Raw genomic sequence first — 23,958 nt, forward strand, 5'->3', positions numbered from 1 at the left:
CTGAGTGGAACTATTCATCATCCTGATTTATGGTCTAAAAGCATAAACAGTGCCTGAGCAGTTGTGAGGTTGCTGTATGAATGTGTATATGGTGGTGGATACAACAAAGGATCGTGCAGAAGCCTCCTGCTGCCTTCGCTCCTCAGTGTTTTTGGCATTTTTTTTCTGTGTGCTGCACTTGAATGGCTGTCAGCACAGTCAGGAGGAGAGACTATTGCCTTGGAAAAGCTCCCCATCTCCCTGCCTCTGAGTTGTCTTGCTGAGCATTCAGCAATCGGTCGCAGTCAGGTTTGAGCATCTCATTTATTGGAGAGAATTACTGGCAGAACGTTGGAGGATTATTAGCAGAACTGCAAACTGGAATCACCTGAGGCTGGAAGTGGAGTACAGATTTCTTTCAGTGTGTAGGCTTGCCAAAGGCTGATATAGAGCATGCCCAAGTGTAGGTTAGGCAAGGAGCAGGCAGTAAGCCATTTACAGCTGTGTTGACACTGGGGATCTCTGGGGGATTCTGGGATCTCCCATAAAACTATCATTTTGGCTGCTCTGCGTGGGAGAGTCACTTGTGGAATAGGCTGATAGAGTGGGGGGATCGTATTCTCAGAGCTTACATGGCAGGTTGTTTTGTTTCTATTCAAACTCCAGGTAACAGGAAAAATTGGGCTATAAATAGGAAGCTTAACAGTAAGAGTAATATAATATAGATCATTTGTACACGTGAGTGAATGACCTTCATAACTAACTTCTGAGTCACCCTAGCAAAAATATATTAGGCTTCAAAACAATTAACTGCAGTGGTTTTACTTACTGGCTGATAAACTATCTTGAAAATAAGCAGTTTTAAAAAAGAATGGCTACAGTGCTTGTTTGGGAAATGCTGACTATAGTTGTAGGTTCCCATATTGCTATGCCTAAGAACTGGTTTTACTTCTAATGTTTTAAAGATAATAACAGATTATCTTGAGGTAAAAAATAGCACAGGAGCACAGCAACCAAAAAAAGGCCTGGAAACAAGGAAACTTTATCATAGCTTGCTGGTGTATGTAAGATAAAAGCTTGGTCCTGCTTTTTTTTATTCAGTAACTAGGGTTACTTTTATTCAGTAAACTAGGGTTATTTTTGTTGTTCCTGGCATTTTCTATCTTCCCTGGTGGGAATATGTTTTTGGACCTTAAGGGCTTTATTTGTTCAGCCTTCAATACATTGTGACGCTTCTGTAAATGAATCACGTATGCACCAGATGGTAAGTAGTAATTTTTATTACCAGATTGATTGCTTTAGAAATGTCACTAGTGAGTTAACTTGGTTATGTAGCATACATCAGCTTGGATTTTTGTGGTGGTACCAGAAGAGGGCTAATCTCTGACCTTTTGGTTGTCAGTTAGTACATCAGAACAGTAGTACAGTTACATCAGCGTGCCTTTCATGCCCCTACTGATGCTGTCACCACTTTCTCCGTTTCTCAGGAAAAGCTTGAGCTGGCTTAGCTTTCAGTATTGAATCTGCACTTGTGAAATTTGGTAAAATTGTTGGTACTGTACAGCACTCATCTTCGTAGAGTTCTGTTTGATGAGTTGAAGCTCTTGAACTTTGGAGTTTAAAATAAGAAATTACATATATTGAGTCTGTGTTGCATGATTGAAATCTCATGTTCTTTGTTTGAAGAGCGTTAGTAAAAATCCTTTTTCAACTAGCCCTAGTAATGTCTGTATTTTAGGAAAGATTGATTGCTTCTAAGTAAATCAGGATATTCTTGCAGAGATGTCTATTTATATATATAAAATTATACATAAACAAAAATGTATTAGGTAGGCTTTTTTTATATGTATGTAATATCTATCTTTAGAAAGAATCTATTGCTCTCCTAATGGGAATGGAATTGATAACTGCTGCTGACGTACTGTTGTGTGTGAATTTGACATAGTTTTTTCCATGGCACTCTCTGTTTTTCACCTTTCCCTCCTGCTTGATGGTGTCTGAATGCCTCTTCATAGGTTTATGCACAGTGTCCCATAATTTACTACTTAAATCTGCACCAGAATAAATGTTTAAAGAACCTAATATGGCAAGGGCTAAAGTAAACATACAGAGTAGTTGAAATTTGAGTCATAGTTCAGTCCTTGATTGGGCTTTTTATATTTCAATTATTGACACAAATGATCTGGAAGTTACTTTTCAGAGACCTCATAGTGGTGGACTGCAGTAAATCTGGAGCAGCAATAAGCTGTGAGCAGTAGATACATGTCTAATATTGTAAACAGTGTTAAATTCTGGGATTTTAGTTTTTCCATAGTGTTACTCCTTATTGCTGTGTAGAGATCATGATAATGCATCTCGAGAGTTCTAAATCTGACAAATGCTGAGTGGACACAGTTAAATTGGTGTTTATTTGCAGTTCTTTTATCGTGTTCCCCAGTCAATTATGCTGTGTGAGCATCTGAACTAAGTATATTTCTGTTACAACTTACCACTTACTGTGCTGAGAAATGAAAGAGCATTTACAGTAAGTTTATTGTTGTTTTAATACTAAATGGCTAAAATGATAAGGAAATAAACTACTTCTAATTGTAATTCTAAATGTGAGACAGAATTTAGTCCAAAAGGACAGTGGGAGTTGCCTTCTTAGTGAGTGCTCTATCTCAGTAGAATCAAGCATTTCAAAGGAAGAGTCTTGCAACTAGAACTTTTTTTCTTAATTCAAAGAAGCCTGAATGATGAAATACAGTGAGATTAACCTCTTTAAATGTCTTCTGTTTTGTAGAAGATCCTTTTGAGGACTTCTTCGGGGGCAGACGGGGTCCAAGGGGAAGCAGAAGCAGAGCTGGTGGATCATTTTTATCTGCTTTTGGTGGATTCCCTGCTTTTGGAAATGCTTTTCCTTCATTTGACACAGGTAAATAAGGTAGCATTTAACAAGGAATGCAGTTTTGGTTCACAAAGGGTTTCAATGTAGTAAGCAGATAAATACTTTTTAAAAGTTCCCTTTGTTCAGGAAATTTTGAGACTGATGTTTTGGGAATTTAGTCTGCTCTCTGAAAAGTCTGAATGTAAATAGACCTTCATTACAATATTTAGACTACTTGAAAGTTGATAAAAGGTAAACAGACCTCTAAGACTACGTTGCAGTTTCTTTATGGCTTGAGAATTATTTTGGTTTTTTTTTGTCCTTGAGCATTGGTGTGACTGCGTTTAGTTAAGTTTTGGAAAACACCCTGGGAAAATTGTGTTTTGAAACTCATGGTACTATTTAGAATGAGTTCTGGAATAGTTAACTCGAATGATGAGGTCTATGTCTCAGAGCTTGTTGAGTGTTTGTGGTAGTCAGCATTGTTTCAAGTGTTAAGATTCTGAGAATTAGTTGGGATGTTAGTGATACAAAACTTGTGTTGTCTGTTAGCGTAAGGCAACCCACTGTCTGTTAAAATGAAAAATCCGACTTGTTATAGCTATTAGTTTTACACTGAGGGGAAATAATGTTATAGTGGTTGAGTTCAACTGACAGGCTTTTTCTTTAAAAGAGGACAATGCTCTGCATTTGAAACTGTCCATGTGGAAGCAGTCAGTGGGGCTGGAGATCTTACGTTTACGCTGGTGTTTAATGCCATGAGTGACTGATGCTGTGTTGATGGAGCCATCAAAGGGCATCCTGAAGCTAGGAGGTAGTCTGAGTAGCTGATAAATTTGAAGACCACAGTCATGCAAAATTATGGCTTTAGTCAAATAATTTTCATGTTAACTTTTTCCCCTATAGGTTTTACTTCATTTGGTTCTCTGGGACATGGAGGCCTTACTTCGTTCTCCTCTACGTCATTTGGTGGAAGTGGGATGGGAAACTTCAAATCAGTATCAACCTCAACTAAAATAGTTAACGGCAGAAAAATTACTACAAAGAGGTAAGAGAGAGAGATTTCAATGAGACTACATAGAAATGTATAGTTATGCATACATGAATATAACTGTTTATGTACACACAATATATTTATGTGTGTATTGGTTGGTATTATTACTTTTGGTGTTGTGTTCATCAGAAAATTTGGATTTTTCTGAAAAAATAAAGGCAAAAAAGTGGTGTTGGGTTCTTTGACTCTTGGCTTTGCTGAGTTGCTTATAGTTACAGCATGTGAAAATGGAGAAGGTACTGTTTTTGTCTGAGCTCCTAACAGTCGAGAATTGTTCAGCCTTGTAGGGTCTGCTATGGGACTGCCTATGTGTAAAATGAAGGTGTTTTCAGGTATTGCACATGGCACACCCATAGGTAATGGAGAAACTGCTGCATTTGGGAAAATGTAGAGTACCCTACATAATGTTCAGTACTCTTTCAAATTAGTGATCAAGTAATTGAATATGATTACTGTACTTAAGCATTTAAGGAAAAGAAATACCCAGTGAAATCAGTTTTGCATAACATTTTGCTTTGAATGGGAAGCCATTCCTCCATTTTTAATATGGATGTGTTTTCCTCACTGAGTTTGGTTTCAGAGTTTATATCCATCAATGTGGTTTCTTCATTTTAGTCATGAGGGGAGAATGCCATGCTAGTTAAAACCTAGGTGTGGATTAACTGTAGGATTCAAACTTATAGCAGGAAAATTGCTTTCTGGAAATAATATCACTGATGGTCTGTGCTTGGCTACTGGTTACAGCTCCTGCACTATTAATTGTGAAACCTTGCCAACTACTGTTGTGTTAAGCGAGCAGTGCTCTGTTATACTTCATTATCTATAAGCCTAGGTCTGGTGTAGGCTTTCAAACTGCTGATAGTGTTTAAAATAGGTAACTGTGTGTTCTGTCCTACAGAATTGTTGAGAATGGACAAGAGAGAGTAGAAGTTGAAGAAGATGGCCAGTTAAGGTCGCTAACAATAAATGGTAAGGAGCAGCTGCTGCGCTTGGATAACAAGTAATTCAACGCACGCATTTAACAGAAATTTTAAGCTATAACAGCCACCATTTGAGGATTGACAGGAACAATTTTTGAAGATTTCAAATGAACTCAACTTTCTGTATATCCGTACTTAATCTTAAGTAGTATAAATAGCTCACCGGAGCTCGTATTTGTCATAGACTTTTGAGTTAATTGTTGGGACCACATCAATAGGACCATTTTTTGTCCTTAAAATTGTTGTAAATTTCTGTATGCACTTTTCTTTTTAACATATATGATCCAAGGTGAACCATGATCCTTCAGTAGTGCTAGGGCAAGATGTACACTAACACTAGCATGAATCTTGCTTTTTCCAATTTGTTTGAAATGTGAGCCAATAGTAGTTTAAGTCTGCTGTGAAGTTAACATTTCCAGGATAAGGTTTTTAATAATTTCAACTTTTTTTTTTAACGTTTACTAGCGAACGATGTTAATACATTTCTGGTAATGCATTTCTGGTTTAAATAAATTAAGGATGTTTTCTAGTTGTGCATGAATGCAGACAACTTAGTAAGTTTTGACAAATGTTTAAATGTGTAATGTAAGCAAAAGGTTAACAAAAGTGAAGCCAGTAAGCTGGGTCTTTTGTCATTTGCTAAAAAAAAAAATTAATTCAAAATGAATAAATGCTGATGTTTGTGGTGCATTCTTTCATGAATGGCATTTGTAACCTTCTTGTGTCTGTGTGTGATTTGGGCAACTTGGGAAAAGAGTGCTTTTTTTTTTCCCACCACCTTTTTCTTCCATCTTAAGGATGAGGGCCTTTTTTTCTTTGCGGATGTTTGCTTCAGTGTGACTGAAAGCATTTAATTTCTTTTCTAAACCTGCATTTGAAGCACTTCTTTTTTTAAGAAGCATTCGTAGGCTGACTCTCTTAACTCCATCTTTTGCCATAATGCTTTTTTTTTTCCCTCTGGGCCCAAAGTGTATCCCTGCATTGAAAGCAAATGAATTTGTTGAGGCTTCAGTTTCTGAGGCTAATACAAAAAATAATGTATTGTGTCCAAAAAAATTAGTCTTTTTTTTTTAAAAAAAAGGTTTCCTAATGCTAAAAATTTTGCACATTTTGTGAACAAACATAGTTGATTTGGAGAAGATTTACGCAAAACAGTCAGGGACAAATGAAAGGGAAACGCCTGGATGAAAGAACTCACTTTGGTTTTGACATGTTATCAACCAAAGAAATGATGGTTGAATGCCCTTCTCTCTCTCTCTCTCTCTCTCTGTTTTTTTTTCCTTTTAACTAATTGAATGAGGCAAAGTGTCAGTTTGTAGCTAAGACCAGATTTTCAAAGTTTAGTGGAAGATGATTTGATAATGTGAAGGAAGCATGCAAATAAATATTGGCATATGTTAACACCTGGCAGCCTCTGGTTAATCTCACGCTTAAATCATGGGTGTGCAGCTTCTGTCTTTGCACAAGCTTTGAACATCTGGCCTTCACCAAGTTCTGTGGTCTGGCTTCATGTTTAGGAAAATAGCATGGTGTTTTCTGCTGGTCATTTAATGCCTTCTTACTGAACACCATCTACTTTGTACTAACAAATGCATTGATTATTAAATACAACAAAGATTTGCTCATGTTTGTCACGCAAAACAGCGGGTTCAACTTTCACCTAAAACCACCAATCTAAAAAGCTGCTGTAATTTAATGCACGTTGAGAGCAGAGTTAGCCTCTCTTAAATTTCTCTTTCTCATATTAAGTTCAGAGAACCAAATTGATAGTGGACATTAATGTATACTTTGATTTTGGGACTAGAGATGTTATGTCCTTTTTCAAGTTCTTTGCAGAATTCTCATTACTTCAGTGTTGTGGCTTTTTGTGTAGAAGCACAAACTCACTCTGGAACTTATCAAACAGTGTTTTCTTATTGATGCTTTTTTTTTTTCTCCCCCTTGTATGTTTCCTCTTGACCCAGATGATAACTAAACGAGTAATTTATTTCAAAATCTGACTTGGTTGTGCTGTCTTGAGTTCTGAGAAATGTTAATTTACATTTATAGGACATGTTCCTTTAACTTATGTAAACTGTTTAAAAAAAAAAAAGCTTCAAAATTGATTGACCAACTGAAATAAAATTAGGACAATCTGGAGTTGAGTTTGAATTCCTTCCTGTCGATACCCATTAGGTTTTATGTTGAGCTGCCAAACTTTACCTTCTATTCTATTCTCTTTTTTTTTAGGTTGACACTTAAAGTAGCTCAAGTTAATGAGGCAGTTCTGGTAGCCTAGCTGCTAGTGGCAGTTCTGTACCCACGTGCTTCCATTTGTTCTTAGATTTAAAGCACTCACTCAGGGGTAAATTGCAGATTGAAAAACTGACACCTTACACATGACCAAAATGTAGTAGTCTCCACCTGTTTCAATATGTAGAATTATTTGAAATACTACACCTCCACAACGTCCAGCTTCATTTTGAATACAAAAATGAATCCGAATCCTATGCTTACTGTGGATCCAACTTCCATTCTTCCTTCCTATCACATGTTAGATATTCAGACTTTGTCATTTTGCTGCTGAAATGAGTTTCTTTTCTCTAGAAAAAATACACTTATTAGATTGCTCTGACAACCTTTGTATCATTTCTTACTAACATGAACTTAGCATGTATGTTCAAAGCTGACACACTATTAATCATCCAGGGCAGCAAATCTCCTTACACCTATATTTTGGCCCAGGTAGCACAAAATACTTAATAACAGCAAAGGTTCCTAATTTTAGCAAATGCTACATATATGCAGTGGGATGAGAGCTGACAAAAATGGGTGTTGTATGGTTAAAAGTATCATTTCATCATCCAGGAAGGATTAATTTGGATGCTTGGGGCACCACCCAGTTTAAATCAAACCTCTTCTGGCGGTTTGGAGAAACTAAGATGGAGTTCTTGAATCTTTGGAATCTTTGTCACTTACTCTTTCATGCCCTGCTTCAAAGTTCATTGGTAGAATACAATAACTTTGTAATGCTCTTTCTTGGTGCAGCCTCCTTTTGGTCCATTATGCATGGTGATAACTTCAATGCAACGCACTAAACTTTTCAGATTGCATGGCGTCTACCCTTTCACTTTGCTTTACTGAAAAAGCTGTGATTTTTTTGCCTTAGAATGCTTCACATTTTAAAATTGTTGCAGCTGTTGTAGTTCTCAGTTCTTAGAAGACCTCATCCTTGGAGAATCACAGGCATTTTTGTGGTGCAAGTGGGAGAGCTCTGCTCTGCAGAGTGAGTCAGACCAGAGTAGGTCGGACTGTATCAGCTGTGACTGAGGGACTGTGTCTTAGAATGCTGAAGGCAGGACTTGGGGCAGACGTGAAAAAAACCCCAAAACTCTAAATAAGCCCAAATATATGATGTACTTCTCTGCCACTATTTGTGTCTGACTGTCCTGTGTGCTTGCTCCCTGCTAGCTCTAGGTGCAAGTGGAGATGTGTCTGTGTTGTATTTCAGTGTACCTCTGTGTTCCTGACTATGACAAGGGATTTGTGTTTTGAAACCCAAGCTTTCTTCTTGAATCTGTTTCTGTTCTATCTGAAACGTGAGCTTACTTCCTGTTTTGCCTTAGTTTAATTAGTGATGGTAAAAAGATAGCATGTAGCTCTAAGTGTTGCACTTCGCAGTGTGTTATAGTTGTGTGATGCTTATGGCCAGAGAACATCTCAGAAGAACACTATTAATACGGTCCTTTACCTTAGTATTAGAATTCCTGTTAGCCTTCTTGGAGAAGTGTTTCAGAAGTGATTTTGGAAAACCTTTCTTGGTCCGGATGTTGTGAATGTCTTAGGCTTACTGTAAGTCATTGTGTTCTCTCAGGGTAGTTGCAATGCAGACATCAGTAACTGGATAGTCAGCTCTACCCAGACTTTGAGAGTATTGTTTGCTCCCTCTGGTCTTGTTTACTTAGGGACTGACTTGTGCCTTTAAATTTGCTTTACGTAGTGCTAAATGTAGTTTGGGTTTCATCTTGTTATTGCTTGTCTTCTGGTGGTTGTTTAAAGCAAAAAACTTCCATTCAAAATGCTGAAATGGCCCTTGTGCTGCATTAGTGTTGGAACCAAGCAAAGTTACTTTGTTTAGACACAAACTGTTACTGATGTTACTGTCAGGAAAAAAAATGCATTGTGGATTCAATTTTAAATGTGTAGAAATAGATTAATTTTGAGCTATACTTAACAACCAGGAAAACTGTATTTTTAGAGGCTGCTGATAAGAGCTCTTAGTGCTTCAGTTTGCTCTATAGTTTATCCTTCGCATCGAATCGCGGGTCAGAGCGCTGTCTGCTGTTCTTTTCAGTGCAGCCAACTTCAAATGCAGCTTCATAGAAAAAGGGGAAAAAACCTGTAGTTGCTGATTTAGCATCACTTGATGTAAATCTGAATTATTTAATGCAACCGCATGCTAATTCTGAGAGAGATTAAATATTAACAATTTGTAAAGACTGCAGTAAGGATGCTCATCTTTTACATGGTATGACAGATGCCGCGTTGTATTCAGAAAGCTTCAGTTCCTCCTCTTATTTACTGTTAAAGATGAAACATGAAACCTGCATTATTTCTTATCTGTAGATGTATTTGAATGGATTAATGGCGTGGGTTATGGACTGCACAGCCTGAGTGTCTGCGCGGGGTTCACATTTTGGAGAGCACATTCCTGATGGCCAGAAGAGAGTTATTTTGGTTCTGTGTGTAACCTGGTTGCCTGAAGCTGTTAGCAAAGCAGCTAAAGATGCAGAGCAGCAGCTCTGGAATAGAATTCTTCTGTCTTAGCTGTAGTCACAAGCTTGATTGAAATTTGCTCCCAGAGGGGAGTTTAGCTGGAGAAAAAAATCCTAAGCCTGCAGAAGCCTTAACGCATCCCATAGAGAAGCTGAGCAGATCAGTGGCCTTTCAGTTTCTCACCAGAAATACATGCAGTGTGTGTTAATCATTGTAACTGATACACGGAATAAGATTAACTTGCTTATTTACCACTGGTTTGTTTAACTGTCACTATAGCCACCTCTGGCAGATTCCATGGGCATGTCGTTGGAGATTGCCCTTTTACTCTGAACTGAACAAAAATGAAACCATAAACTTTATCAGAATTTGTCCTTTTGTTGTGATATTTGTCTTACTCAGCAACAGAGGATTGCTTCCTGTTTATGTGAAAGTGCCTATTCCATAGTACTTTCACATTTGATCTCTGTCATTCTTCCAAAGGGAGCTAGGCTGCGAATAGTTTCAAATTGTTTTGGACTTCTCTTTGAAAGCTCAGCCTTTCCTCCAGGCTGTCTTAGCTGTTCATAGGACTAAGTATTTTTTCTTCTAATAATACTGCCTCTCATCAGATTACATTTTGGTATTTTGATTTCTTTGGAAATGCCCTGTTAGGTAGTTGCTCAGGCATGTCCCTGAATTATTCTGCTGATCTCTACATACGCATTCCTCATGACTGCTTATGGAAAATACCATCAGATCCTTACCATCGTAGATACTTAGTTTCAGTAGAATCATAGAATGGCTTGAGTTGGAAGCGACCGTGAGGATCATCAAGTTCCAATCCCCCTGCTACAAAAAGGAGATTCTTAAATTCTTCTGTGCAAACTGGGAGGTGTGTGAACGTTCAGGGAAGCAGTAGAGAGCTATACATCTGTTTGTTTTGGACGCATTTGGATATTGCTGGCAAGCATGGCTAATGTTCATGTACTTCTTGGCTTGAGCCTTAAACTTAGCTACTGATCAAGGCCAAAGGGGTAGAAGGTTTTTCTCTCAGGAAGGTCTAAGAGAAAACAGAACAGTCATCAAACTCTTGCTTTCACTACATACATCCAGTTGAACTTAAATTTTTCTGGCTCGTATAGTTCAGCTCCAAAAAGAAACATCCTTGATATTCATGATGCTGCTTCACAGTGTAACTTGCAGGGCAAAAAACCAGTAAGGGAGAAGTAGGAAATCAACTCAGCCTTTTGGGACCTTAGGCGTAAATTCCAAAGACTTTTTCCTTTACTTGGCCTTTACCTTTTCTTGTCAGGAGAACCTGATCACAAGCTGATCACAAGTGAATCAAGAAGTAGGCATTTCCTACATCTGTTCACACCTCTGTGCTGGCAGACGCTGTGTGTTAATGCAGAGGCTGCTTCTCCTGCCAGGGCAGAAACAGAAGGTACTTCTGCAGCCTGAGGATGATGTGCCAAATCCAGTTTGATTCTTAAAAAAATCAATAAATGAAATTAAAAATAATATGTACACCGGTAAGGTAGAACTGCATGTTAAATTGTGCTTTGTTTGGAAGAACATAAACGTTTGTTTGAGGCTAGATAAATTCAAATAAGAACATAGATTTTTTAAACACCTGGATGATGAACTGTTGAAGAAGGTTCCATGAGAAGTGGTTTCTCTAGCTTACAGTGTCTTGAAGTCTGTCTGTCTTTAGATTATGTTTCAGTGGGAGGCAAGCGTTAAGCTTCTACCTAGTAGTAACAAAAGCTCAGGAGCCTGAGGTGCAGCTCAAGGTGTAAGGTGCAGTGGTCCTTCAGACCTTTCTTCATTGTCTCTAAGTAAGATTGTCTCTTTCCCTCCTTCCCTGATTGGTTAACGTTCATATATATAACATTTTTTTATTATCCTTTTGGGACAGTGGGTGCCTTAGTGATGAAGGAGTTGAGTGAATGGTTGGGGCTGTACGTGGTGGCGACTTGGCTGCTGGGAGGGGCAGTGGAAGCAGTGTACTTGGGAAGACAGGAGGCAATACGTGCATCTAAGACACAGGTATTGTGTGATGAATATTGCTCTAGAGCATCCAGGTTGGGATGTGTGCATGCCAAGAGTGGAATTTATGTGGGGAAGATGTTCTGAACTGTTAAGGTAAGTTGTTGCTTTGTTGTAGTGGACAGATTGGGCGTTTAGTGACAAAGGAAATTTGGCCAAGGACCGCAATGACTGTCCCAGAGAACTTGATTTGTAATTACAGTGAGCCCTTGTATGTCTCCTGTTTCCAACAAAACCTTGAGAGATCCTCGTTTCAGGTCCTGAGATAAAAAGCTGAGGCGTCTCTTGTTAACGTAAGGTTATGACAGAGATTAATTTGGCATAACGGACTGTTCATTCAAAAAATGTACTCAAAGCTTTAATGATTTCAAGTTTTTATTCTTAGTGTGTGTTAAATCTTAGGTGGGCAGCAACACGCGTGTTCGGAATGTGGAGTTACTGCAGTGAAAAGGGATGGCTTTTTGTTGGAGCCGTTTTGGTAGTGGCCTGAATACTTAAGAGTACATCATGTCAGAAAAAAATACTTCTACAGGGAACTGCCAGAGAAAGAAGCATCTCCTACAGGCTTACATGCATGAAAGAAACCTGTCTGTAGATGCTTATTTGGGTTTTGGATATACCCAGAGCTGTATTTGTTAATATTCATCCTTAATCAAATTTATTTCGAAGAGAAGCTTGTGGACAGGCAAGTTCCTGGAATTCTAACTCAGCGGCGTTTGGGTCATAAAACCATAAAACACATCTTGGAACAAAATCATAAGACTGAATGTTTTATCGTGTAACTTAATGGCACAGTCCTGTTATTTCAAGGTCCTTCCTAACTTTCTTGGGAAGGTGCCCTGCATGGAGAGCACTGAAGCTCCAGAACTAAATCGTAGTTCTTCTGAGGTCAAATGAACCATATTTTTGAGATCTAAATACTCAGCACTTAAAATAGCTTTTGTGAAGTTTTCTTTCTATACAAATTACAAAAGCTGTGTTCCCCCTTACTGACTAAATAGCAGACTCAAAGCAGGGAAGCTTCACCAGTATAGCCATAGCTGTGGTAACCTGGAAATTCATTAATAGAAAGGCAAACAAGTGTACGTGCTGGACTACTCGGCCCTTCCCTGGCTTAGAAGTGCTGCACAGAAAGCATTCTACACTTGAAGTACATAGCCAGAGTACACCTTGTATTTGCAGACTCTTTGTTAGCAGAAAACCACTTCAAGACTATTATTTTCATAAATGTCAGGCTGTAATTTGTTAAAGCAAAATAGTTACATCCAACTTACCTATCTTTTCCAAGGAATTGCAACGTTTTTGAGTTATATTCCATGGGGAGCCTGTTTTGAAGTTAGGGAATGCAACCCTTTGTGTGACACAAGTCCCCTTGAGTTGTGTGTTCAGGTGTTCTTAGGCAGAACACAACAATTCAGCTAGGGAATTGGGTTGGAAATGACAAAGTAGGTTATAGCCTTTTCCAAAGTATACTTCATGATACGTATTCTTAGATTTTTTGTGATGTTATGTCAATACCAGCTAATAATGGAGGGTATATCACTTCCATTATCTTTTGTAGGGAGGGATATATAATCATAAATTGGCTTGGATTGGACAGGACCTCAGTGGTCATGGAGCTCCAACCCCCCTGCCATGAGCAGGGTTGCCAACACTAGATGAGACTTTCCAAATAGTTCCAAAGCATTGGTATGGACTTATTTTTTGATCCATCTTGAGATTATTAGCCCAGAAGAACTGGAAGAGAATCCTGTTTTAAAGGGTTAAAAGGCAGCTGAGTAATCTGTCCCAAACCCTCCCCCAAGCATCATTTGCCTTCCATTATTTTAACTACACAAATAATGGTTGCAATACAGAGCTGTGTGCCGTACACCAGGAGATGAATTTAAGTTCTTCCTCATGCAGTGACGCTAGAAGATAATTCTTATAATCATTCCTTAAAAAGCTAACCTTGAGGAAATAAACCATTTCTCAGAGAAAACACGGGTGTTTGAGCCCTCCTGTTCTTGATGAGCAAACTCAAGAGCGAAAGATTCTTTGAGCACTCTACCATAATTTCCACTCTTCCCTCTCCTCTACTCTGAGATCACGTGTGTGCTTCGCTCCTTGAAATGTTTATGTAAGATGACTCGATCCCTGGTAACTGTTTTTGTAGAATAAGTCACAGAGCTGAGTGTAGGGGAGGTGCTCGTTGCCCTGGGCAGAATAGTTTCCAATAGCAAAAGCCTTTTTTTAAGCAGGAGGTGTGTGTGTGTGTGTTTCACCTCACAGCCTCTTCTCTAACAAAAAGTAGCCTTTCATTCATATCTGGCTGGCCCCAGATAGAGCTGACTCTTGTGTTTTCTGGGTGTGGTGCTCAAATCCTCCGAATTATTGGTGTCTCAGGTGTTGAGTATGGGCCTGTAAGTGGCACGTAGCCAAGTCAGCAACGTAGAATGCAGCTTTCATGTCGGTTAGACAATATGTTCCTAACAGAGGTTAAAGCCTCTCCTGTATCTTGACTTTTGAGAAACGTTCCCTTAAAACAGAAGCATTTTCACTTGATGTGGCAATGCAGATGGACACGAAGGTCTTTGCAGGGTTTTCTCTGTAATCAGACACATCCCGGTGTCTTTGTGTTACGAGTGTGGGTTTATTTATCCACTTCTCACTGGAGATTCAGTGTTTGAAGGCTCCCCTTAATAAAGCTGTTTCTCAGCAGGTGCTGGGACTTTTTATGTCAACTGCTGATTTGCGTGCATGTAAATGTGTGCAAATCTGTTTCATCTGTTGTGCATCTGTTTGGGGTTTTCTTTTGGTACCACGGGGTCACTGCAGTACGCTTTGAACTCTGCAGAGGGAACAGTAATGATTTTTCAGAGTTGGGGAGAAATGCTGCAGTGTAAATGAGGTTTGGCATCTTAAAGCTTAGCAAAGCTTGGCAAGTGTTTCTGGGAAGATTTTGAGTTTAGCGGTGTTGAAGAGGGAAGGGAATTAGGTTAGTTGGATCCTGCACTTCGGTCTGCTCATTGCGCAGAAATGCCTGTAGTGAAACAATCCTGATGAAGCAATTTTTTTTTCCTCAAATATTTATTCCACTGGTAGAGTGAATCTGCTGACGAAGTCACCTAAGTATTTGGAAAGGCTTTTCGTTGCCATTGCAGAGCCACAGGAGATGCGGGGTAAGCTGGGTGATGCTGAGCAGAGCCAGTTCCATCAGCCAAAGGTGGTGAGTTGTTCTCTTGGCATGCAGCTCCAGTGTGGGTACATCACTCCCATGGGTGCGTCTGACTCTGCTCCGAGTGCCTGTGGGCATTAGGACACCCCGTGCTCCCCTCTGGAACTTGGCCTTCTCCAATTTCTCAGCCTTTACGGCAGCTCTTCAGTTCGGCTTTGCCCTTTTTGCCATTTGGTCCCGGAGATTGTGCTCCAAAAGTGTTCTCGCTGTGCTTTGTGCTTCACCCCCTGCATCCCAAAGGTGTAATAAAAACAGAAGGCAGAGAAATGGCATTTGGGATGGTGTCAGTGGACAGCTACCACTTTGTGCCAGGGTTGTTCCAGTGCCCGTTGCATCTCAGGTGGCCTTCCCAGTGTCTGCGTTGAGCGTACCAAGCAGATGCTGACATCAGTCTGAGCTCCTTCTGCTTCACAAAGCCCTCTTGGTAGAACACCCTCCCTTCCAACTGGATCTCTTGAGAAGGAGCATGTAAATGACTGATGTTACTGCTTCCAGACACAAAGGATAATTGTAAGTATTGCTGTTGCTGCATCATTGTAGTGTTTCTGGTTTGGTGTTTTTTAAGCTGTGAAAATGTTAATTTCTCTGCTTTCCACTGGTGGGTCAGTTTGGTCAGGGCTGCAGTTCAAGCAGTGTGCACAGAAGTTTCCCTAGTTTTGTATACATGTGTTTATGTGTAAGGGTGTGTAAGTTGTATCAGTATTTATTGTGGATAGGCCTTAGGTTTGGAAAATACCTTGTAGTATTCCTAAGCTATGGTGGGTTTGAAGGCATAGGCTGAAGAGCTCAGTTTAGTTGGTTTAGAACTGGAGATGCTGAACAGCAAGAAGTGGCATAGCTTGGGAGTGGTGGCACCTGTGAGGTCTGGATGCTGACTTCTAGGTAAGCATTTAATCAAAATTAGCTTTGAAAGTCAATTTACAAGATTGTTTTCCTTTAAATCAAGTCTTTATTCGTCAATATTGAACAAGAATGCCTGCTAATTGAAAAGTGTTCTTTGTTGTCAGGAAGGTGTCAAAAAATGGCATTGGGTTTTGCTGTGAAGGTTCCTAAAACACTGCCAGGCCTCTGTCCCAGGGAGCACGTGGTGCTTTCAGGGTCATTTAAAAGGTTCTGGGATTCTTTGTGTGCTCCGTAAATGAGGGAGTTGCGCAGACACCGGGATGCGGCGCTGGGAGCTGCGTGTCCTGTGTGCTATAATGGGTGAGAAATGGCTTACATCTTGTGGGGTGTAACCAAACAGGGTGAATAGCTCTTCTTTTTTATGATTGTATGTGAAACCCTCGGTGTCAGATTTAAGGCTCTGGGTTTAAGAGAATATTTTTCAAGTGATTAACCTGAAGAGACGAGAGCTTACAAACTGAGCGAGGGCAGTGCACCATCAACCAGGGAGCCTGCCTTGTGTCTGTAAGACCTCAGCAGCCCTAACAGCCATTGGATCAGCACCCAAACTTGGCAGTCTTGTGCTTTGGCCAAATTACTATGGAAGCGTTGACAAAACAGCTGTGGAAGTCGTTCATCACATTTTTGTGAAGTCGCTCATAGGATTCTTTTTTAACTGCATGGCTTTGCTTTTTGTATCGTTTCACAGCAGTGTGGATTTGCTGTACGTTCAGCCTTTGAGAACTGATTTAAATGATCAGCAGGAAGAAAAAAAGTCGTGTAACGAAGCGGTCTGATTTGCAATCTGTGGCTTGACCTGAACTGCTCTGGGGATGCTCCTTGGGGTGAAGATCACTAAGAGGATACAGACCGCAGTGCCTCGAGAATTTATTTCAGTTAAATGGGTTAAAGATTGGTTTGTTGCGAGAACGGAAGAATTGGAAACCGAGGAGCTTTAAGCTGCATCATTAGGGCCAGTTGGTTTTTCTTTCAGGAGGCTTTTGGTTTGTGCTTCAATGTCCAATTTCAAAGTGAAATGTGAGTTCCGAGTCCCTCGTGGTAGAAAAGAAACCTGCTGGCACGTTTGGCTCAGGCTGAGATGGAAATCTCTAGTATATCTGCACCCTGTCAGGTATTGTGGTTCTGTACCTTAGCACAGTGTGAAGTGATTCAAAGGAAAAACTATGGCAGGGATCTGGGATGACCTGGCAGCAGGTGGAAATACACTGAGAGTCCTCAGAGTCACCTACTTTGTCTCAGGTCTTATTTGGCGTGAGAAATATAGAAAGCGGTCTTTTTAAGTGGTCTCTGTGAGTAAGACCTCTGTGTGATGGAGCCTTTTGCGTGTAATGAAATTCACATTGAGCAGCAGCAATTGAGACACGTGCAAATGGAGACGTCTGCCCGATGGGAGCGTGAGGGTTCGTGTTACCTGCTGGTTACAGTGGGCTTTAAAGGATCGTCTGGTGAGTATGTTCTGGCAGTGAGGAGATGAATGCATGTGCCCCCCTGTCTGTACACAGGGCTGCAGCACTCGGTGCACTCAAACAGGAGTGGCTGTGGGCATTGATAGCTCAGGTTGGATTCGCATAGGATTCATGTTGGTTCAGGCAGGGCTGAAGGATGGGACCAAGGGGGTGTAGGACATTGCTCCCTGTTGGAAGGCTCAGGGGTACAAAGAGCCCTTCCTATTGCACATATCCCAGGTTAGCAGTGTCAGAAGGAAAGGGGTGGTGGGGATTCCCCTGGCTTTCCCTATAGCGAGAGCGTGGGTGGTGCAGGAACGGGCTGAGCATGGGTGGAGCAGGAACAGAAGGAGCAAATCTGTTGCCAGCTCTAAAAGCCAGAAGGGCAGAGGATTTCTGTGTGCATTAGGCAGAAAGCATGGAGGGAGCCCTGCCCTTCCCCACATAGGAGGCATGCTGCAGCCGCAGCTCTGCCCGACAGAAATAGAAGTGCAGTGTTGACTTCAACACTCTGTCCTTTTTCCCTGTCCCTGTTCTTTCCATCACTTCCCGGTGACTTCACCGCCACCTCCCATGCTTTCTCCAGCCGCTGTGGGCTTGTTTTCCTCTCTCAGGAAATGGGCCTGAGCCCAGCTCCCACAGCAGAGGGAACAACAACGGCCTGGGAAACTTTGCACAAAATCCCTGAAGTTACAGACTTAGCAGGGGAGGCTGTAGCAGCAGGTGGGTAATACATGTCTGATGCCACACAGCTGTGAGATGAGGGAGGGCCGAGGTGGGACATCCCCACCACTGCCTGGAGAGGGCATTGATTGATGGAGAGCCCACAGCGCGCAGTTGTTAAGCAGCTCAGCGCTCAGGCACTATTCCAGCTCAGTGTTTCCAAGCGTCTTGCATGGAGGGCATCGGTCACCGCAGCAAAGCCCTTCATCTCCTTCTCTCTTTGAATCTAATAGTGGCGCTGAGGAGGGCTGGGCAGTCGCTCCAGGGGAAAAACTATCGTTGGCAACTGTGGAAAGACGGCTCAAAGTGTGTGGTGCTTCACTGTTACTCCCTTACGGCTTATAAAAGCTCTGCCCAGCGGTGATGGTGCAGATTCTGCAGCTGCTCCAGCATTCCCCGGATAGTTTGGGAATGATTTCAGGCTCTTTGGGCTTCAGAGGCATTATTATTATTATCATCAGTGGATTTCAAAATGGCTGCTTTTCCTCTAAGCATGGCAGGAAATCCCCACTTCCTCGTGGTGAGCTCCTGGCAGAGAAGGCATCTCTGTGTCAGGCCCCCGCTCAGCTTTGCTCTGGGTTTTGCTGTAGCTGCTTGTAGCCCTGGCGTTGTGTCTGTGCTACGTGACATCAGGTATGGAGCTCTAAGAGAAGGAGCAACAGAGGCAGGTGATGTCTGGGAGTTGCTCAGGTTCCTCCAAAGCACCGCATTTCCCAGCAGTGTCTGCTCTGAGTCACAGAAGAACCCCGCTCTCACCCACTGAGGTAAATACGATCACCACAGCTGTTGTAACAGCGGAAAGCCGTGTCGCTGTGACAGCTATTAGTGGGTTGTGGCACTTGTGACTGGCAGATAAACGTCCTCCAGTGGGGATTTTGTTCTCAGCATGGCACGGATCTGCCCATAGCGCCGGGAGCAGTCAGTGAGCACACAGCCTCACCGCGGCGGCCCCGGAGCATTCAGTGCGTGTGAATCACCTCGAAGCTGAAGGTGTTAGAAAGGCACTTGGCCGCGCTCAAGGCCATAACTGAGAAAGATAGGAGCAGAGCAAAGTTCTCACAGGTCACAAACCGGCCTTCATGTGTCACCCAGTTCCTGTGCTGTGTTTCTTAACGCAGGAGATAATCCCGTGTTGGTTTTCTTTTTCATTAAGCATGCAGAGAAATGCCATGCAAATAGTAGGGCTGCAGTGCAGGAGCCACCAGGGCTCAGCTTCCTTTTGCACGGGAAGTGGTGGTGAACTGAAATATGTGGTTCAGTATCCTCAGGATGTTTACCTCCGTTTGCTCTGCTTCTTTTAATTACTGTCTTGCCATTAATTACCACTGATTCCTGGTAGGAATTCAGTTCAATTCCAGATAGCCAGGATATACACTAATTAACACCAAATAACGATGCTATCCCTGTAAAAAGTATTTTTAGTACCAACACGTACATATTTGGTGGGCAGGGCTCCTCCATTTCAAAATGAGAACCTTTTACACGGGTGATGGCATCAGCAGACTCGTGGTGTAGGAGTGCTCATTAGCCACGCTGGACAGGTGATGCAGCCATCAGTACAGAGCTATTTCTTCCCACAGCACCTGACTGCTGAGGCACCAGCTGCTCCAGCACCACTGCCTCCTACTTCACTGATGTGAACGTGAGGTGCTTCACGTGCCTTGGAGGAGACACGAATGCTGGGGCTGAGCCCCCGGAAAGCATTAGTTATCCCATATCTTAAACAGTCAGAAATCAGCCCTCGCCATGGCTCAGGTGTGCAGCAGGGTCTGCCTGTCCCACCTCATCGTCCTCATTGTTCTCCTTGCCGTGTCATTCCTGGTGGGTGTCATCTCTCCTGTGAGGAAAGGTTGAGGGAACTGGGCTTGTTTAGCTTGGAGAAGAGAAGGCTCCAGGGAGACCTCATTGCGGCCTTCCAGTACTTGAAGGGAGTGTATAAACAGGAGGGGGAACGGCTGCTTATGAGGGTGGATAGTGACAGGACAAGGGGGAATGGTTGTAAACTGAGACAGGGGAGGTTTAGGTTGGATATTAGGAAGAAGTTTTTCCCCCAGAGGGTGGTGACGCACTGAACAGGTTGCCCAAGGAGGCTGTGGATGCCCCATCCCTGGAGGCATTCAAGGCCAGGCTGAATGTGGCTCTGGGCAGCCTGGTCTGCTGGTTGGCGACCCTGCACATAGCAGGGGGGTTGAAACTGGATGATTCTATGATTCCATGATTTCCATTTCCCAGGGGTGGACGTGGGCTCTTTGGCTCCCCGGAGCACCCACCCCAGCCAAGCATCACTCTCACAGTTTGCATTCAACACGTGAAATCCATATGTTGCCCAATAAGTCAGAGTTGGCAGCGACTTTTCTGATAACATTCCCCCACGTGATAGGCAATATTGCCCTCTGCTGGTTAATGACAGCTTAAAGGCTCTGCTCCTTCCCCCCACACCGCAGCTCTGCTACCACAAGCTGGTTTTCAGTCCCGGGGTTTTATTTGGTGCCATGAGACATCACACCCTTCAGATTCTTTATCACCAGAAGCAGCTTTTCATTGGGAGCACCTGAAAATCAAACGCTAATGACTGTTTTTAAAGGTTAGAGCCATCATTCCGAAGCCCTCATTTTCAGAATTAACCCTTAGAAGCATAACTGCTCTGAGCTGGTTTTGCAAGTGAAATAGCTGCGAGGCTTTTAATTAATATTTGCATTGGTTAATGAGATCTTCTGCATGTGGCAGCTGTAAGCTGGACCCCGGGAGCTGCCCCGTCCCCTGGTTTTGTGGCACGTAGGGGCTGGGCTGAGTTAAAAATAAGCTGATGGAAAGAGCATTATTTTTAACCCAGGTCGGTCCCCGCTGTGGGACTGCACACGTGGGCAGGGATGAGCTGAGGGACGGTGACCCAAAGGTGCTTTGGAGCAGTGCTGTCCCCCAAATGTGTTCCTTGATGCCTTTCCCAGTGCAGACGTCAGTGCAGGCAAAGCTCCAGCAGTGCTGCAGCACTTCTTGGGGGTGATGTGCTGCATGGCTGTGCTTTCTCATGGTAAAAGCTTCTCAGCTAACTCTCATCACTGCAGGTGGTACAGCTGGTTTTATTCCTGGTCTGCCCTGGGTTCTTTACACCTTAAATGTGCCCCAGGAGCACCCGATGGAGGGGGCAGGAGAGCAGCAGTGCTGTGAGCATGGCACTGGGAGGGGTGAGGTTATTTTGAATTCTTCCATTTCAGTCTGTTCCTTTCGTGCCGTCTGGATTAGAGGAGAGCTGTTGGGATTGATCTCTTACACAGCTGGGTGTAATTTACTGGGGTGTGTGCAGAGCACCTGGTCTCATAGCCAATTGTGTTAGGTGTTTGTGAGTTTAATTGGAGTGTGATGCACAGAGGGCTTTAAGGCCTGCAGTGCAGTTCTCCTTCCTGCACTTGCTTGTCAATACAAATGCTGCACATTCATCAAGCAAGACTTACATACTGGAAGGAAAACAACGTGGTTTGTGTTTCCATGGGAGGGATGTCTGAGTTCTGGTGCACTGTTAGGACGTGAGCAATCTTGACTGGTTTTTGCATGTAAAATTGCTGTTACGTGGCCTTCCTACTCCTTCTCATTCCTGGTGTCTCACTGACTTCACCTTGATTGAAGCCTGTGTCAGTCTGGTGATACTGGCTCTGTGCTGTTTGTATAGCATGCGAGTGGGAAACCCTGTAGGATCTTGTGGGAAATTGGGAATTGCTGGGGGAGGTTCTGGTTGGGTATTAGGAAAAAAATCTTCTCAGAAGGAGTGTTGGGCAGTGGCACAGCTGCACAGGGGGATGGTGGAGTCACCGTCCATGGAGGTGTTCAAGAAACGTGGTGATGTGGCCTTGAGGGATGTGGTCAGTGGGCATGGTGGGATGGGTTGGAGTTGGACTGGATGATCTTAGAGGTCTTTTCCAGCCTTTATGATCTTATCATTCTATCCCTTGAGCTTTTCCTTGCCTGCTGCCTTGCTGTCCCCATGCGATGGCAGCCAGCTGTCCACTGCTGCAGAGACCAGCGTGCCCGCAGCCTCATGCTGGTGTGGTGTTTGGACGTGGGGACATGAGCCACGTGCTGGATCCCTCCTCTCCCCGAGGCCTTGTGTTGTGCTGTGAAATGACTTCTTAAAAAATACCTTGCCTCCTCTTCCTCATGCCCTCAGAAGCATCTCCCAGGGTACGCTTACAAGGTAAAGACGATGCCGCCTGCTTGGTTTGGGAGCGTCGGTTTGGTGCCCACTGTGGGTATTACTGCAAACGCGGTCCTTTTTCCATCTTCAAAGCATTTTCCAGCTGTGAACTAAGAGCACATGCACTTGCTGAGAACACACGAAGCAGCTGATGCCCGGGAGAAACCTCCCCAGTGTGACACATGGCTTTTGATGCAAACAAAATGACGCCGTATTTCATCAGCGCTATTACAAGCATTTAAGTAATTGAGTTAATGAAACTTCCAATAGCCTTTAGGAGACAAATCTGGTCCACGCCCTTCTTTTCAGTTTTTCTTTGTTTTCTTTTTGTTTTCTTGTTTTTCCCCATGGAATGCTTTTATTTGTGATCTTACCATTCGCTTCTCGATGCGTGGGTTTTGTGTTAAGTAGCCGATTTCCGTACTTCACAGCATTGGTACTGTTGTGTATTCTGCAGCAAGAGTGTCTTCATTTGCAAAATACCATGAGAATGACTGGAGTGCCTCATCTTTCATAGTGCTTTTTCCAGACATCGGGTTTCAGTTTGCTTTGCGTCCATTCTTTGGAGAGTGCATCTGTTTTAGTCCTTGAACTGTGCTTATCTTTGGCATCTTCAGCCTGGTTTCCCACCTTCATTTGATCTCCAGTGCTTCTTCACCACCCTTCCAGCTATAGATATCCAATGTCCATCCCCTGTGAGCCCACGTTTGCTTTATTTTTCCCACATGGTCCCATAGCTAGCCTAGCGTGGGTATTTCTCCCTATCCCTTGCCCTCAAACAGGGCTAACCCTTCCTATGCAGATAGTCAAGACAAGGTGTGACAAGCTGCTGTGCTGCATAGCAGTGCAGTACTGCCCTGGACAAGGTGCTCGGATTGCTCGCCCTTCCTTCCTATGTCAGGATGACCCCAGTATGGTGAGAGGCAGCTGATGGAGCCTTCAGCTCTGGGCACTCCCCTAAGCTACAGGCAGACCTAGAGACAGTTCTGAAGCCCTCTGCATGAGTGGGCAGACAGCCAAGGCAGGAGTTCAGTGGGGCCCTGTTTTCAGGCCAAATTTCCATCGTTTCACATGAGCCTTCAGCATTCCGGATGCAGCTCACTTTTCTCTCTCTTTGCTTTTCCAGGTGAGGCAAACGAAGAAGCCTTTGCTGAGGAGTGCCGACGGAGAGGACAGCACGCCCTGCCCTTCCAGCCCACCAACACTCGCCTGCTGAAGCCACACAAGCCTGCCAGTTCCCCCAGATATGCCTATCATTACAATAGCGATGAGGTGGAAGAGCAAGAAAAAAGCCGGGTTGCAAGCAGCTTGGAGACCCCCTTTTATTTATCAGGTGTGCAAAATCATGTTGATGAGAAATGCGCAAAAAAGGATTCATCAGCTAGCCCAAAGGGGAAAAACAAAAGCCAAGCCAGGGGGTGTTGCTGTGTGACTTAATGCTGGCGCCCAGTAGATAATAAATGGCTGCTTGAGTGCCTTCATCTGCATTAGCTATGCTCATCCATGTAGCCTAGATTCACAAATGCTCTGGGATACCCAGGGCCTGACCCAAGGATCCAGGGCAAACTTTGTTTTGTTATGCTGCTGAAGTGCCCGTGCTCTTTGTTCTTAAAAGTGAAGGCTTGTTAGAGAATAACTAATTGCAGTATTTTGCACATTCATTTATTTAAATAGTGCTTGGCTTCCTTGCTGAAGGAAAAGTTCAGCAGCTTCATATTAATTCTGGAAGCTGCAATTTTGGGCATCTAAATCCTAATTGAGGGGGCTGAGACTGTTCAGGCAAACAGGGAAGTGTAGCAATTGGCCTGGTTATTTT

At 42.9% G+C, this 23,958-nt stretch overlaps 1 protein-coding gene across 13 annotated transcripts in view; it reads left to right on the plus strand.

Moving 5' to 3' along the window:
- Positions 1–23,958, plus strand: part of DNAJB6 (DnaJ heat shock protein family (Hsp40) member B6) — a 49,828-nt gene that overhangs the window by 17,303 nt on the left and 8,567 nt on the right. For 10 of the 13 annotated variants that reach the window (XM_040680219.2, XM_046921688.1, XM_015281335.4 and 7 more), the window contains 4 exons: positions 2,762–2,893; positions 3,752–3,893; positions 4,798–4,868; positions 23,269–23,475. In XM_040680219.2, the coding sequence (XP_040536153.1) occupies positions 2,762–2,893; positions 3,752–3,893; positions 4,798–4,868; positions 23,269–23,475 (552 nt within the window). Of the gene's footprint in view, positions 1–2,761; positions 2,894–3,751; positions 3,894–4,168; positions 5,594–23,268; positions 23,476–23,958 lie in introns of those variants that run through there. The other 3 variants (XM_046921705.1, XM_025147162.3, XM_025147163.3) reach the window with 2 other exon arrangements.

Source organism: Gallus gallus, chromosome 2, assembly GCF_016699485.2.
Source record: "Gallus gallus isolate bGalGal1 chromosome 2, bGalGal1.mat.broiler.GRCg7b, whole genome shotgun sequence".
Taxonomy (NCBI): domain Eukaryota; kingdom Metazoa; phylum Chordata; class Aves; order Galliformes; family Phasianidae; genus Gallus; species Gallus gallus.